The sequence below is a fragment of the Octopus sinensis genome, linkage group LG10 (genome assembly GCF_006345805.1).
Source record: "Octopus sinensis linkage group LG10, ASM634580v1, whole genome shotgun sequence".
Classification (NCBI taxonomy): Eukaryota; Metazoa; Mollusca; class Cephalopoda; order Octopoda; family Octopodidae; genus Octopus; species Octopus sinensis.
The window spans coordinates 1,945,118-1,961,958 of record NC_043006.1 but is presented as its reverse complement, the minus strand read 5'-3'; the positions used below and the strand labels follow the sequence as shown (position 1 = coordinate 1,961,958).

The following is a 16,841-nucleotide window of genomic DNA, read 5'->3' as shown; positions in this document are numbered from 1 at the left end:
TCACAAGCAATGCTGTTTTGTGTCCAGTCTTCCATGGAACAAAACCGTCTGGCCATATGGAAATATTATGCTGAGGATTGGTGACAGGAAGGACATGTGGCCATAGAAAATCTGCCTCAACAAATTCTATCTAACTCATGCAACCATGGAGAAGTGGACATTACGTGATGATTTAAGCATAAGTGTATGTGCACAGGTATATGTATATTGTAATACATCATATATATATATATATATATATATCATATATATATATATATATACACATAAGTTGTGAAGGTGCGCGGCTTAGTGGTTAGGGCATTCAGCTCACGATTGTGATTCAATTCCCGGTGACGCGTTGTGTCCTTGAGCAAGACACTTTATTTCACATTGCTCCAGTCCACTCAGCTGGCAAAAATGAGTTGTGGCTGTAATTCAAAGGGCTGGCCTTGTCACACACTGTGTCACGCTGAATTTTCCTGAGAACTACATTAGGGGTACACTTGTCTGTGGATTGCTCAGTCACTTGCACGTTAATTTCACAAGCAGGCTGTTCCGTTGATCAGATCAGCCGGGACCTTCATCGTTGTAACCGACGGAGTGCTCCCCTATATATAAGTTGTAATAATGAAGCAAACCAATTCTACTCTGTGAAAGGACCTGATCTGATTTCGGGTTGGGTTAGGTTAGCGCCCCTACTTAAGTGTAAATGTATAATAGATATACGGAGGAATTAAACACCAGGATCAAGTTAGGAAGATCAGAGAGAAAGTCTTAGCTCAGTTGATCTGTGATGAGTAGTCTTGGATGAGATGCAATCTTCCTAGTGTAGTAACAACAAGAGAAATACCTGGGTAAGAATAAACCACTATACCTGGCTTTCATTGATTTAGCATTTGACAGGGTACCACGTTCAGTTTTCTGATGGTTACTGAGGAAACCAGGATGCAGTAAAGTGAGAGTTGGCAATGGCTTTAGTGATGAATTTAGCATGGAAGTTGGAGTCCAGGGTTCAGTCCTCACTCCTCTCTTATTTATGCTACAAGCCATCACAATGGAGTTTAAGACTGGCTGTCCAAGGAAACTCCTATGTGCTGATAACAGTTCTCACAGCTGAATCTATAGGGGAATTAGAGAAGAAATTCCAGGCATGGAAGCTAAACCTGAAATTGAGAGACCTTAAGGTAAACCTAGCAAAGACAAAGGTTTCTGTAAGTAGGAAAGAAGGCAAAACCCTGGTACCTTCAGGGAAATGGCTTTACTTGATATGTCAAAAACAAATTAGTATAAACTCTATATACTGTTCTCGGTGTAAGTTATGGACACACAAGAGATTTAGTGCAATTACTAGCAGACTATCCAGAAATGTAAGTTTCATATGCAATAACTGCACCGGAACAGTTCATAGAAGCACATGAGAAAGTGATTCTCTTAAATGCCCAGATGGCTCACTAGAAATAGTTGATAGCTTTTGTTAGCAAGGGGATGTAATTAGCAAGAGAAGTGATTGTTCTGAAAGTGAAGTAGCTCAAGTGAGAACTGATAGTTCAGGGAGCTACTAGCACTGATAACAGCGGAAGATCTTTTCTACAAGAGTAAAGGGCAGAAGTCTATGGTGCTAGTGTTAAAACTGCAATGCTGGGTGGTATGAAAGATGGGCCTTGAATGTAGAGGACCTGAGAAGACTGGAAAGAAATGAAGTAAGTATGCTTTGTTGGATGTGAAGCATGAGTGTACGTGGAAGAATTAGTACAAAGGTGTTGAGTGAAAAACTGGGCATAAGAAGAATCAGATGTTGCGTGCAAGAAAGAAAATTGTACCGGTATAGATATGTGATGCGTATAGATGAAGAAAGTTGTAACCTGGGATGAAGTGGCTGAGGCCGACCTCAGGACTCTGAGGCTGATGGAGGAAATGATGAAGGACCCAGATCTCTGGCAATATGAGATTTTCAAAAAGACTTACCCTCTTCAGCAAAAGAGTTCTAGAAGTGATATGTATTGTGCTCTGCACCCCTGTTACAGTGACTGCCCCCTACCCCCACCCATGCATTAGGCATACCCCTTTTCCACCCTCCCTGACTCCTGCAGACTACCAACAATGTCCTGCCTCTCTCTCTCTCTTGTCCTCCATCTGATGCTGATCTTCTTAATGCTACTTGTCACCACCCCATTACTCTCTTCTGATTCCTTTTATCCCCCCCCCCGATCCATGGCTCCTTGTTCATCCACCCTTCAATGCTACCCATTCTGGTAGTCGGCCTCTCTTCGTTTCTTCATTCTCCTTCCCATGCAATCTTGCAAACTGATACTTAAAACTCACTCTGTGGCCTGTGGGGTAACCAAGGTACCTCATTCCCTGTATCTCTTGTGGCCCCTACTGTTCATTTTCTCTTTCTCTCCCTTTCCCCTACTAGCTGTGAATAATTATGTCGATTCTCTACAAGAGCCTGCACAGCCCCCTTTTCTCGTTCAACCTCCTCATCCCCTAGCATGAGGCTGAACCACCACCACAGGGTTTCAAGTTCTGTGAGCAGCATGGCAACCTCAATAGTGCAAGTAGCATGGAAAAAAGCACCCAGTACATACTGTAAAGTGTTTGACATTAGGAAGGGCATTCAGCCATACAGACCAAGCCAAAAGAGATATTGGAGCACAATGAAGTCCTTGGACACATCAGATCCTGCCAAACTGTCAAACCCATGTTAGCACGGATCAAAGACGATGGTGTATATTGTATGTATGTGTGTACATATATATATGTATGTATATATATATATATATATACATACATACATACATACACACACAAACACACATATTACTCTTTTACTCTTACTTGTTTCAGTCATTTGACTGTGGCCATGCTGGAGCACCGCCTTTAGTCGAGCAAATCGACCTCAGAACTTATTCTTTGGAAGCCTAGTACTTATTCTATCTGTCTCTTTTGCCGAACCACTAAGTTATGGGGGTGTAAACACACCACCATCGGTTGTCAATGATGTTGGGGGACAAACAAAGACACAAACATATGCACATATATATATATATATATATATATACACGACAGGCTTCTTTCAGTTTCCATTTACCAAATCCACTCACAAGGCTTTGGTCGGCCCGAGGCTATAGTCGAAGACACTTGCCCAAGGTGCTACGCAGTGGGAATGAACCCGGAACCATGTGGCTGGTAAGCAAGCTACTTATCAAACAGCCACTCCTGGGCCTATTATATACATAAACTTGCACACCCACACATACATAGCTATGTGAATATTTATATGTATACATGTATATTTATGTGTGTATGTACATTTATATAAATATGTATGTGTATGTGTGTATGTATATATACACTCTCACACACATACACCCAAACACACATATATAATGTTCTTCTTTGGTTGTCACTTGTAACTGTATATAAACTTTCTGGTATTTTTTTTTTCCTGTATTACTATGTGGGACAGTTGAAGAGAGATCCTCTTCAGCAATTGCTGGAACTAAAGTACACACAACCACGTCTCACTGGATTACGGGTGATTTCTATGGTTTTTACAGATACTGAACTGTCTCTCTCCACTTCCCTCACTCTCTCTGACACCTTCAGCAAGTGTCTTCTGCAACAGCCCTTGGCTGAGTGAAGCTTTGTGATTGGACTTGGTATACGGAAACTAAAAGAAGCCCATCTCATATATATATATATATATATATATATATATACATGCCTACATACATATGTGTGTGTGTGTGTGTGCATATATCTATGTGTGTTTGTGTTTGTCCCCCACCACTGCTTGTTGACAACTGGTGTTGGTTTATTTACAACCCTGTACAGTAACATAGTCAGTTCAGCAAAAAGAAACTGATAAAATAAAGTACTTTTAAAAATAAACGTACTGGGGTTGATTTGTTCAGCTAAACCTTTCGAAGGCAGTGCCCCAGCATGGTCACAGTTTAACGACTGAAACAAGTAAAAGATGAAAGAAAGAAAGATAGATAGATATATATATGAAGGGCATTCAACTGTAGAAAACCATGCCAAATCAGATTGGAGCCTGGTGCAGCCTTCCAGCTTACCAGCGTTGGTCAAACTGTCCAACCCATGCCAGCATGGTCAACAGACATTAAATGATGATGATGATGATATATAATTATGCCAAGGACCTAAAACCCTTTTAGGAATGTTTGCATCCTAGTTCTCCAGTTTTTAACAGTGTTCAGTGAAAAACTAAATACATTAGTGTTTCATCAATGATTAAGGGTAATTATATTAATTAGGAATATATGAAATTCTTACCCCTACAGCCGTTTCATAGTCAATTAATTCAAAGAAATTAAATTAAATCAAATTGATTTAAGATTTTCATATTGAAACTGGTTAATTGGATATTTCATCAGGGGAGAATATTCCAGACAGGAGTTACATTCCAATGTGTTGGTCGACCGACCCATGACGGATTAATTTGAGTCTGCCAAGCGTCAGCTGACATACACACACACACACACACATGCACATATGTAATACATAAATACATTATATGCAGTGCAGGATGGCCTAGAAGCTCACTTCGTAAACCACAAGATTCCAATTTCAAACACTAAGTGACATCTTGGGCAAATGACATTTTCTATAGACTTAGATCAACTTATACTTTGTGAGTGGATTTGGGTAAATGGAAACTATACAGAAGCCAATTAGATGGATTATACACATGATTCAAAATGTACAGCCTAATCAAGCAGTGTGCCACACTGACTGTGCCGGAGCACATACATTATGGGTACAAATGTGAGTGGAATGTTCAACCCATTACATATAGGACATGCAGCTGTGGGAACCGTGCCAAAGTAGAAATTGGTGCACAACACCATCCTGCAACTTCCCAAATCTTGCCAAACTGCCCAACCCATGTCAGCATGGAGGCCAGATATCAAATGATGAAATTGAAGACCATGATGCACATGTATATATATATATAGGCACGGGTGAGGCTGTGTGGTAAGCTTGCTTCCCAACCATATGGCTCTGAACTCAGTGCCACTGCATGGTTCCTTGGGTAAGTGTCTTCTACTGTCGCCTCAGGCCAAGCAAAGACTTGTGAGTGGATTTGGTAGACAGAAACTGAAAAAAGCCCGTTGTGTATACATATATATATATGTGTGTGTGTGTGTGTTCCCCCATCACTGCTTGACATTCGGTGTTGGTATGTTTACATCACTGTAACTTAGGAGTTTGGCAAAAGAGATTGATAGAATAAGTACTAGCCTTAAAAAAAAAGTCCTGGAGTCAATTTGTTCAACTGGGCCGTGACTGCTGAGGACATGCGTAAGCTCGTGAGGAATGAAGCCAGTATGCTCCGATGGATGTGTAATGTCAGTGTACATACTCGACAGAGCGTTAGCACCTTGAGAGAAATGTTGTACCTAAGAAGCATCAGTTGTGGTGTGCAAGAGAGACGATTGCGCTGGTATGGTCATGTGGCGAGAATGGATGAAGATAGGTGTGTGAGAAAGTGCCAATCCCTAGCAGTTGAGGGAACCCGTGGAAGAGGTAGACCCAGGAAAACCTGGGACGAGGTGGTGAAGCACGACCTTCGAACTTTAGGCCTCACTGAGGAAATGACCAGAGACCGAGACCTTTGGAAATATTCTGTACGTGAGAAGACCAGGCAGGACAAGTGAGCCCAGCCCACTTATGAATGCCTTTCCTCCCTTGGACACAAAGACCGGTTGAGGCAAGCGAAGTCGATATAGAACCTCATCCGACGACAGACACCCATCTCAACCCCCCATGCTTGCGAAGACATGTTGGGGCAAGCGAAATCGAAATCGAAACCGAATTGAACCAGCCAGGATCCCTGGCCTGGTGGTACGTAAAAAGCACTATCCGACTCGGGGCCGTGGCACGTAAAATACTCCAATGCGACCGTACGACAGGCACCATGCCAACCCCCTTTGCTTGTGAAGACATGTTGGGGCAAGCGAAATCGAAATCGAATTGAACCAGCCAGGATCCCTGGTCTGGTGGTACGTAAAAAGCACTATCCGACTCGTGGCCGTGGCACGTAAAATACTCCAATGCGACCGTACGACAGGCACCCTTGCCAACCCCCTTTGCTTGTGAAGACATGTTGGGGCAAGCGAAATCGAAATCGAATTGAACCAGCCAGGATCCCTGGTCTGGTGGTACGTAAAAAGCACTATCCGACTCGTGGCCGATGCCAGCACCGCCTCGACTGGCTTCCGTGCCGGTGGCACATAAAATACACCAATCTGACCGTGGCCGTTGCCAGCCCCGCCTGGCACCTGTGCAGGTGGCACGTAAAAAGCACCCACTACACTCACGGAGTGGTTGGCATTAGGAAGGGCATCCAGCTGTAGAAACATTGCCAAATTAGACTGGAGCCTGGTGCAGCCTTCTGGCTTCCCAGAACCCCGGTCGAACCGTCCAACCCATGCTAGCATGGAGAACGGACGTTAAACGACGATGATGATGATGATGATGACAACTAGGCCATGTGCCTTCACAGACACATATATATATATATATATATAAGTACATACAAAATATAAGATGATGATGATGGTGTATATACGTGTGTATACACACACACACACACACACACATATATATCACTGTACATTCCTTTTCCATGTGTTGGATGGGTCAACACAGTTTGAGTCATGTGTTAATGGGAGCCATAAACTGGTGCTCATACATGTCATTTAGCTTGGTTTCAATGCTTGAATGCCCTTTCTAGACATGGATGAGAAGAACACGAGTCTAAGTTTAGAGAATATGCAAAAAACAAAACAAAAAGAACAGGCCAGTCATACTGACCCATGTGGCCAGGAAAAACTAGAAGAGAGAGAGTGATGACATCAGGGGGGGCAAGAATGGGTGGGTGAAAGGAGCAGGGGTACGATGCAAAAGCAGGGTTCTTTGATGTGTAATCAGGAGGGGCGTAACAGACATCAGCTGAGATGGACAAAGTTAAGGGGTTGATGATGAGATAAAGGTAAGAGGTGACATGTGGCAGCAGAGGTGGCCCAGAGTAGTTCAGATGGAGTTAAGGAGAGAAGCTAGAAGTAAGACAAAGTGATGTGTTGCTAGAGAAATGGCTTAGAGAGGAGAAAGAGAGATGGTGGTTGGTAATACAGGTCAAAGACATAGTGTATATGGTAGAAGAATGAAGGTAGTCTGATGCAGTCTCTTATGAATAAGAGATTCCTCATCCATCACAGATGGATGAGGAAGTCAGGGTGACAAGGAAGAGTGATAAGGATGGTGCTCTTAGCACAAGTGTTGGAGAGATGAGACATGGTGTTCTATGAGTGAGAAGGGTGGATAAAAGATAGAAGGGGAGATAAGGGTGTAAAATAGGAAGGGGTAGCAGGTTATAAGCTTTGCAGGGTAGAAAATATCTCAGCTTCTAAATATTATCCTCACGTATGTTTTTGCCGTAGGTGATCAAATCTTTTACACCACCATGTGACACTACTGACTCTAGATCAGTCTTCATTACTTCATTCCAAATCTTCCTAGGCCTCTCTCTTCCACTGGCCCCATTTACTGTGGCAGCTCAGCACTTCTCTATGCTAACAGCTTTCTGTTTTACACATTGCATCCAATTCCCCTTCTTCCCAGTGTCTCTCTCAGCTCATACCTGTCCTGGTCTTCGTGCACAATAACATCACACATCTATCAACGCATACTTGCTTCATTCTTTCTCACCTTCACAGGTTCCCTGGCATTTAATGCCCACACACTGCAGCGGTGCTGTTCTAATACAAACGTCATACAATCTGTCCATCACTCCGAGGGAGAAGACTGTTACCAGCAGAGGTAATATATTTCTTTACTACCCAAAAGGGGCTAAACACAGAGGGGACAAACAAGGACAGACAAACGGATTAAGTCGATTACATCGACCCCAGTGCGTAACTGGTACTTAATTTATCGACCCCGAAAGGATGAAAGGCAAAGTTGACCTCGGCGGAATTTGAACCCAGAACGTAACAGCAGATGTAATACGGCTACGCATTTCGCCTGGCGTGCTAACGTTTCTGCCAGCTCTGAACTTTTTCCACCCTGTTCTTACCCTAGCTTCTATACTACCTAACATACATATTTCCTCACTTATATCATTCATGTAACATAAACTACTGACTACTTCCAGTAAGCAGCCTAGCATATAAAAAAAGGGTCTATGTCCAGTGTGCCCTTAATGTGTCTTCCACCAGTGCATCTGCCACATGTGAAACTTGCCTTCACTTCAGCCTGTTTCTCATTCCATTGCTCATCATCATGTGTCCATTGTTTACATTGGACAGAGTAAATGGAGATGCTACCTGTTCCTTTTCCTGCATACTGAGTAAGGAAGGCCATTTTCTTGAGGGTACCAAAACACATACATGCTGTGTGGTAAGAAGCTTGCTTCCTAGCCACATGGTTCTGGGTTCAGTCCCACTGTGTGGCACCTCGGGCAAGTGTCTTCTACCATAGCCTCAGGCCAATCAAAGCCTTGTGAGTAGATTTAGTAGACGGAAACTGAAAGAAACCCATTGTGTGTGTGTATATATATATATATATATATATATATGTATCTATGTGTCTGAATTTGTCCCCCTCATCACCGACTGACAACTGGTGTTAGTGTGTTTACGTCCCTGTAACTTAGCGGTTTGTCAAAAGAGACCAATAGAATAAGTACTAGATTTACAAAGAATAAATCCTGAGGTAAATTTCCTCGACTAAAACCCTTTAAGGCAGTGCTCCAGCATGGCCACAGTCATATGACTGAAACATGTAAAAGAATATATATATATATATATATATATATATATAGTTTATAGATCCATTTGACAACCAGTGTAGGTTTACTTACATCCTCATAGTTTGGCAATACAGCAAAAAATATATCGAGAAAATTAATATCAGACTTAAAATAAGTATTGGAATCAACCTGATCGGCTAAAAACAAAAAGAAAAAAACCTTCAAGGTGATGCTCCAGCATGGCCTAAGTGCAATGGTTGAAACAAGGCAATATATTACACACATATATATAAATATACACCTTACCCCTATTACTCATCTTTTGCTCATTCTCTCCTCTTCTCACTTTGCTATGACTAAGGATAGGAGCGGAGGTCTGCTCGTACAAGATTACTTCCAGTGCAACTTGGGGGATACCAACAACGTATGTGGCCCTCCCTCCAACAATCTAGAACCTCCATCTCGCACCCTTATCACCCTAGCTCTCTTATCCGTTCTGCGGCAGACACACGTAAGGGACAGCATTAGACGTAGAGATGTACCTCATTAGCTTCACCTAGACTCCTTTTGACCATTTCATATGGGCATCCATCATTCTCTCTCACCGTTTATTCATCTCTTGCTAACTGTGCTGGCATTTATAATAAACTGCACCCAGTAGACCCAGCTGAGTGGGGTACTGGAAGGGCTTTTTAGCTCTGTGCTCCTTGTACACAACAAATTGGTTGATGTTACGAAGTGCATCCTACTATAAAAACCAGGTCAAAAATGAAACTTACAACTAAAATATGGTTCTCCAATCAAAGAAAGCAGCTATGATCTGTTTTACCTATACCAGCATGGAAAATGGATGCAAAATGAATACGATGATGATGATGATGAGATATTACGCTTATTATATAAACTTACGTATCATATATACATATATATATATATATATATATATATATATATATATATATATATATATAAATATGTATATATATATATATATATATGTGTGTGTGTGTATGTATGCATATATACACTACTGTACCTGCAGAAATATGCACTCATATACATATAAACTATATATATAGAATACACATATATACACAGATGATTTATACATATATTAGACACGTGTATATATGTATGTTTATATATATACATCATAATATATACATACATATACACACACCCACGTGTGCGTGTATGTATGTATTAGTGTGTGTTTCAAGGCTAATATGCGAGAGTATATTATCTATTGATAGATAAACATTAACACATTGTTGTGTATCTGTAGGTTAGTTCCTAGCGGAGCAAACCTATCATCAAATGGTTTCTATCCGTGACCGTCTCATCGGGGTTTTTTTTCCGTGTAGGGTACCCAGACTGTCGTTATCAAACATGTCCTTTTTTTACGTAAGACGGTGGGGTTCATGTGACCGCACTTGTCGTGTTTTGGAGATTTTTAGTGCTGGTATTTTAGGTAAAATTCTTACCTATATCTCAAATAACAGACACATAAATATATATATATATATTATATATATATATATATATATATATATTATTCTATATATGCACACGTATATAGTAGGGAGTCGAAGTTGAATAAGAAAGCACCTGCATATCTATAATGTTTGATTACAAGGTTTCTGAATGCTTGTTAATAAAAATCTCTGAAGAAGAGAATTACATTTCGGAGGCATTTCATAAACAAAGGGAGCTTCAATAAGAACGAAAGCCACAAAATTGAAATTCCTCTAAAAAGGTAAAATTGAGAAGAATTGGTATTTCTCGAAATTTGCAATGAGAGTAGAAAATAAATGAGTGAAGAAAAAAAATGAATTTATTTGGAAAGCCTTGTTTGAGTTTGGTCATTCGAAATCGAGGAATTCGTTGCAAGAGTTGGCAGCCTGTTATTCTAAATTCTGAGAATGGATCACTTACCTTTTTTAAGAGTCATAGCTGTAGTAAGCTTGTAGAAAACATGAAGTCGGATAGATGAGGCGAGGACACAAGGTTTTCTATGAATGGAGAAATCCTACTGCTATACGCTCGTGCTCGCGCTTTCCTTCTCACTCTTAATCTCCCTTCCCCCTCCTGCCTCCTGCTCTCTCTAATCTATTTCCTCCTACCTCGACTCCTATCTTGATCTTCTTACTATGTATGTATCTTTTGCGTATGCGTACACACGCGCGCGCACCTTGCGTATACGTTCGTCTACGTTGTACGTATGTGCATGTGTGTGTGCGTATATATGTGTGCATGTGTGTGCGTATATGTGTGTGCGTATATATGTGTGCATGTGTGTGTGCGTATATATGTGTGCATGTGCTTGGTTGCTTCGTCTGTTAATATAAGCTTCTGTGCACGCTTACACATAGATGTATTTTATTGAAGCTAGCATCACAATATCATAGCAGCTGCTCTGAGGCGAAGGCAGAGAGAAAGAGAGCACGTATGTGTACGTATGCATGTATACGAACGTATATGTATATGTGCGTGTGTATATATATATGTGTGTGTGTGTGTGTGTGACTAGAGTAGAACAGTTACAGGCTTTTTCCTCTTCGTTCGTCAGCTCTGAATCGTGCGCAAAATGTTTTAATGTGAATCTCAATTTTCGAGAATAACTAAAGGATTATTATTAACAAAAACCTATAATATTCCATCACCACGTCTCCACCCCCCCCCCATATGTGTGTTGCGTTTCGCCCCCCCCCCCCCTTGCACGCATCTTGTTCTATTTTGTAAATATTATAGAAAATAATAATAAATGCTTCAACGAGAAGAAGAAATAATAACAATAATAATAATAATAATAATAACGATGTTTTGTTTATTTGTATTTTTATAATAATGATGAAGATTACTTTTAGATGATGATGATGGTTATTATTGTTATTATGTTTTCTTATTACAAAGAGACGGTTTGCTGGAAGGAAAGATGCAGGCGAAGGTTTGTATTTGCAAAGCCAAGAATACGCGGAGAACAATCGCTGGTGGTGCTTCTCTGATGTTATTGTTCCAGCCATCGGGACGACCAACCCCTACCTTTTGCGCTAATGGACATCTCATGTTTCTTACTTGTTATCGCTTTGCCCCACTCATTCGAAGCCAAATGGAAATACCTACGGTCAAAGGCATTCCATCTGGTCGTCGGAATACTACGTAGGACCTCGTTGATCAATGTGTTCTCTCGTTCCCCACCACCGTTGTACGGTAGGGCGTGATATGAATGGGATTTAGCTGCTGTTTCTAGCGACTACAGAGAGGCTCTTAACGTTGGCTCGTTGCCTGATGGTTATGGCTTACATGTGACTGAGGTACGCTCCCCCCACGCCCCTCACTGTCGTCAGATCAGTGAGGAAAATAAAGGAAAGAACTTCAGCAATGTGGTAGAAATAACTGCATCGCTGACTGTTTGAGCCTCCATAAACAATAACCCGTGATAAGAGAAAACACGGCCACGAAAATAGAGGAAGTGTGGGGCAAACACAGTCGTAAATTTATTAGACAAGAGGGAACTGCTGTAAAGGTCATTGCCCCTCCTCCTCCTCTTCTTCTCGTGAATAACTTATATAATAACAACAACAACAACAATGAATGCAGGCCCCTGATTTAATATTCTCGTTACACTCAAAAAAGTGTTGGTGCTGTGAACCTTTTTCGTAAATTATTTATTTGCCACAGAGCGAGAGGGAGAGAGAGGCGGGGTCCCTTAAATGGAGACGGGTCAACGTCCGAGATGATTCTTTGTAGTTCCTCATTAAATAGAAGCCAAATTATAGAGAACCGTCATGAAAAAGCGGACACATTAATATTCTGTAGTCATAGCTGCAAAATGCCCGAGGGAATGGCGGAGTGGTCACCACTGGAATGTCCCGTTGATCATAGATACCTGTTCATTCAAAGCTGATATGTAGGATGCAAAACTCGTTGAAGCTGTCTTCCGTGTTTTCTCTGAAAGTAATACTGCCAAGACTCTCGTTAGCTTCTCTGATTGTAAGTTACCGGAACAAATCAGTGAGCCAGCGATGAAACTTCTATGCGGTCTCTCGCCCTGCTAGAAATCGTAGCGAAATCTTCTTTCAAATCAGATCGTACTCAAGATAATGCAATACTAAAAATACTGAACAAAAGATAGGTTGGTGAGAGCTGATTGTAGGTCGGCGTGATCATAACTACCCAGGGAGGAAACAGCAATAACATCATAAAATCGATATACCCAGTGGCGGACTTGCCAGGTTGCCGACTTGCCCGGTGGCAAGTGAGCCCTTGCACCTTTAGAATCAATATATGGGGGCCCATGTTATTATCTAAGTGGCCCATCCCGGAAAGTTTGACAATTTTTATTCACTCCTGGAAGAATGCATTAATTATTTCTGCCTGGCTGTGTTTGTAGACAGAAAAGAATACTTTTTAACAAAGCAAAGCAAAAAAATAAATAAATAAATGGTAGCATTGTAGTTGCGAGTGGACCCCTTAGTCTCCTAGCAACCGATATTTTAGACCCAGTCTGCCACTGGGTATACCTATACAATTGCGCTTCCTACACACGCTGACTTTGTTTCCTCATAACTTTCAGAAAAATGGATATTTTTTAATGAAATTTTCTACAAATACCTTTCATATAGTGTTGATTCTGATAAGATCAGTTTTTGTTATGAAAAAAAAATTTCAAAGTGGGAAAGGGAGTTTGAGATAATTCACACAAGTCAACTTTGTTCCCTCATAACTTCCAGAAAAAAAAGAGTAATTTTAATGAAATTTTCAACAAATACTTTTCAGATGGAGAAGATTACGATTACATCAGAATTTTTTGTGAAAAAGTATTTCAGTGAACCTATAAAGGATCATTAAATAGGAGATTTACGTTTGTCCTGAACGAATGCCATTTCGGTTGGAAAGTTGTAAATGTAAAAGCAGCTGATTTGTTTAATGAAAGGAAATGAGTTCAAACAAGAACCAGAAACAGGATGTGGATTTGATTCTTACTCTTTTACTTGTTTCAGTCGCTTGACTGCGGCCATGCTGCAGCACCGCCTTTAGTCGAGCAAATCGACCCCAGGACTTATTCTTTGTAAGCCTAGTACTTATTCTATCAGTCTCTTTTGCCGAACAGCTAAGACATAAACACACCAGCATCAGTTGTCAAGCGATGTTGGGGGGCATAAACACAGACAAATAAACATATACACACATACATATATATATATATATATATATATATAGAGAGAGAGAGAGAGAGAGAGACACACACACATATATATATATATATATATATATACATATATACGACAGGCTTCTTTCAGTTTCCGCTCACAAGGCTTTGGTTGGCCCAAGGCTATAGTAGAAGACACTTGCCTGAGGTGTCACGCAGTGGGACTGAACCCGGAACCATGTGGTTGGTAAGCAAGCTACTTACCACACAGCCGCTCCTGCACCCATAAGAAACACTTATTTAGTAATAAAATGTGAAACCTAGTAACGGTCATTAGTTATATAACCCTTTACTATGAATTTCCTTACTTTTTCATCTACCAAATTCCATTAAAGTATTCAAATCACAATGAAGTCGGTTTTGCATTTTGTCCTTTCGTGGTTGATAAAATAAGCACCAGTTCAGTCCTGGGGTTGGTGTGATCGGCTTTGCCCCCCAATCCCACCCAATACAAAATTTGGCGTTGTGCCTATAGCCATTGTCATCATGTATCATAAAGCCTGCGGCACATTGATGAGACTACAATGAGAATCTTCCTGAAGAAGCACAAGCTCTCCAGCTTGTCCAGTAAATCATGATATTGTGAAAAGAATTATTATTATTGTAATTATCATTATTATGATAAAGCTGGTAGAGTCGTTAGCACGCCGGGTGAAATGCTTGGCAGTATTTCGTCTGTCTTTACATTCTGAGTCCAAATTCTGCCGAGGTTGGAAATTGTAGTTGTGATACCTGTGCCGGTGGCACGTAAAAAGCACCATCCGAACATAGCCGCTGCCAGCGCCGCCTCGACTGGCTTCTGTGCCGGTGGCACGTAAAAAGCACCAACTGATCGTGTCGCTGCCAGCCTCCCCTGGCACTTGTGCCGGTGGCACATAAAAAGCACCCTCTACACTCACGGAGTGGTTGGCGTTAGGAAGGGCATCCAGCTGTAGAAACACTGCCAGATCTGACTGGAGCCTGGTGCAGCCTCCTGGTCAAACCATCCAACCCGTGCTAGCATGGAAAATGGACGTTAAACGATGATGATGATGATGTTGACTTTGCCTTCCATCTTTTTGGAAGTCAATAAATTAAGTACCAGTTGACTACTCGAGTCAATGTAATCAACTTAACCCCTCCCCCAAAATTTCCTGCCTTGTGCCTATAGTGGAAAGGATAATTATTATTATTATTATTATTATAAAGGCAGCAAGCTAGCAGACTTGTTAGCATGCCAGGTGAAATGCTTAGCGATATTTTGTTCGTCTCTTTACATTCTGAGTTCAAATTCTGCTGAGGTCAACTTTGTCTTTCATCCTTTCAGGGTCAATAAATTAAGTACCAGTTGCATACTGGGGTCGATGTAATCGACTTAATCCCCTCCCCACTCCAAAAAATTTTCAGGCCTTGAGTCTTTCGTAGAAAGGATTCTTTTTTTATTATTATTATTATTATTATTTGTTCTGAGTCCAAATTCCGCTGAGGTCGACTTTGCCTTTCATCCCTTCAGTATCTATAAATTAATTACCAGTGAAACATTGGCTTTGATGTAATCGACTATCCCCCTCCCATTAAATTCAGGCCTTGTGCCTCTAACAGAAAGGACTAGTGGTGATGGTTGTGGTGGTGGTAGTGGTTGTGGTGGTGGTGAAGGCACGTGGCCTAGTGGTTTGGGTGTTGCACTCACAATCACGAGATCATGGGTTCAGTCCGCAGACCAAACACTGTGTTGTGTTCTTGAGCAAAACACTTCATCTCATGTTGCTCTGTGATCGTTTCATCATCTGACATGTGGCACATCACGCACCTACGCCTGACAGGTAATGTCAATTTGATGGAGGCAGCGACCTAATGTACAGCCCATGCTTGGGCAGCTCATTCAGCTAAAGCTGAAGCCCAGACATCATCTTCAATGGGAGAGTCCATTATTATTATTATTATTATCATCATCCTTTTGTGGTTGAGTCATCATCATCATCATTGTTCGACCGTGGTCGAGACAATGGAATTTACCATGCTAAGCCAGACTTCACGGTCCATCATGGCATTACGGAGTTCCTGTTGCTGGATGCCTGTATCCCTGGAGATTACATCAGGGTAGGAGAGTGTGCGCCCTCTGGTGTTGCGAGTAGATGGCTTCCAGAGGAGAAGAGTAGAAATTACTTCTTTTTCAGCTCTACAACAATGTCCAGCAAACTGGACTCTCCTACCTTTCACAAGAGATGATACAGGTGGTAATTTCCCATATATTTGCATTTTGGTTGGATGGCGCTGCCACGAGAGATTTTGAGCTCTCATAAGGAGGCGAGTGTAGGTTCCATCCAACCGCCTCTCAAGCTTCTTTGATAACGTCCAGGTTTCTGAGCCATATAGTAGAATTGGTTCGACTGTGGCTTTGAATATTTCAAGTTTGAAGTCTCTACTTAGATTTGATGACCAGATCTTATGCATGGCATTACAGGCTGACCAGGCCATACCCTTTCTTGTTAGAAAGTCTTTTCCGATGATGATATGTATGACCCAAGATATTTATAATCAGAAACCATATTTAAGGGCGCATTGTTGAGAGTATGGATGATGTGGTTGAGTACTGGGTTCCATGTGATTCACTTAACCCCTCCCCGCAAATTTCAGGTCTTGTGCATATAGTAGAAACGATTAGTATTGTTACTATGGCGGCAAGCTGGCAGAATCGGGTTGTCCATCTTTACAGTCTCAGCTCAAATTCTGCTGAGGTCGAGTTTGCCTTTCATCCTTTTGGAGGTCAATAAATTACGTACCAGTTACACATTGGGGGCCGATGTAATTGACTAGTCCCCTCCCACAAAATTTCAGGCCTTGTGCCTTTAGTAGAAAGGATTATTATCATTATTATTATTATCATTA

General features: G+C 41.3%; 1 protein-coding gene across 1 annotated transcript in view; it reads right to left on the bottom strand.

Moving 5' to 3' along the window:
• The window catches only part of LOC115216651 (probable cation-transporting ATPase 13A3), a 171,944-nt gene extending 161,071 nt beyond the window's left edge, over window positions 1–10,873 (bottom strand). Inside the window, exon 1 of the mRNA XM_029786142.2 lies at window positions 10,697–10,873. Coding sequence (XP_029642002.1) covers window positions 10,697–10,712 — 16 coding nt within the window. The 5' untranslated portion in view covers window positions 10,713–10,873. The remainder of the gene's footprint in view (window positions 1–10,696) is intronic.
• Between the last annotated feature and the right edge of the window lie 5,968 nt (window positions 10,874–16,841).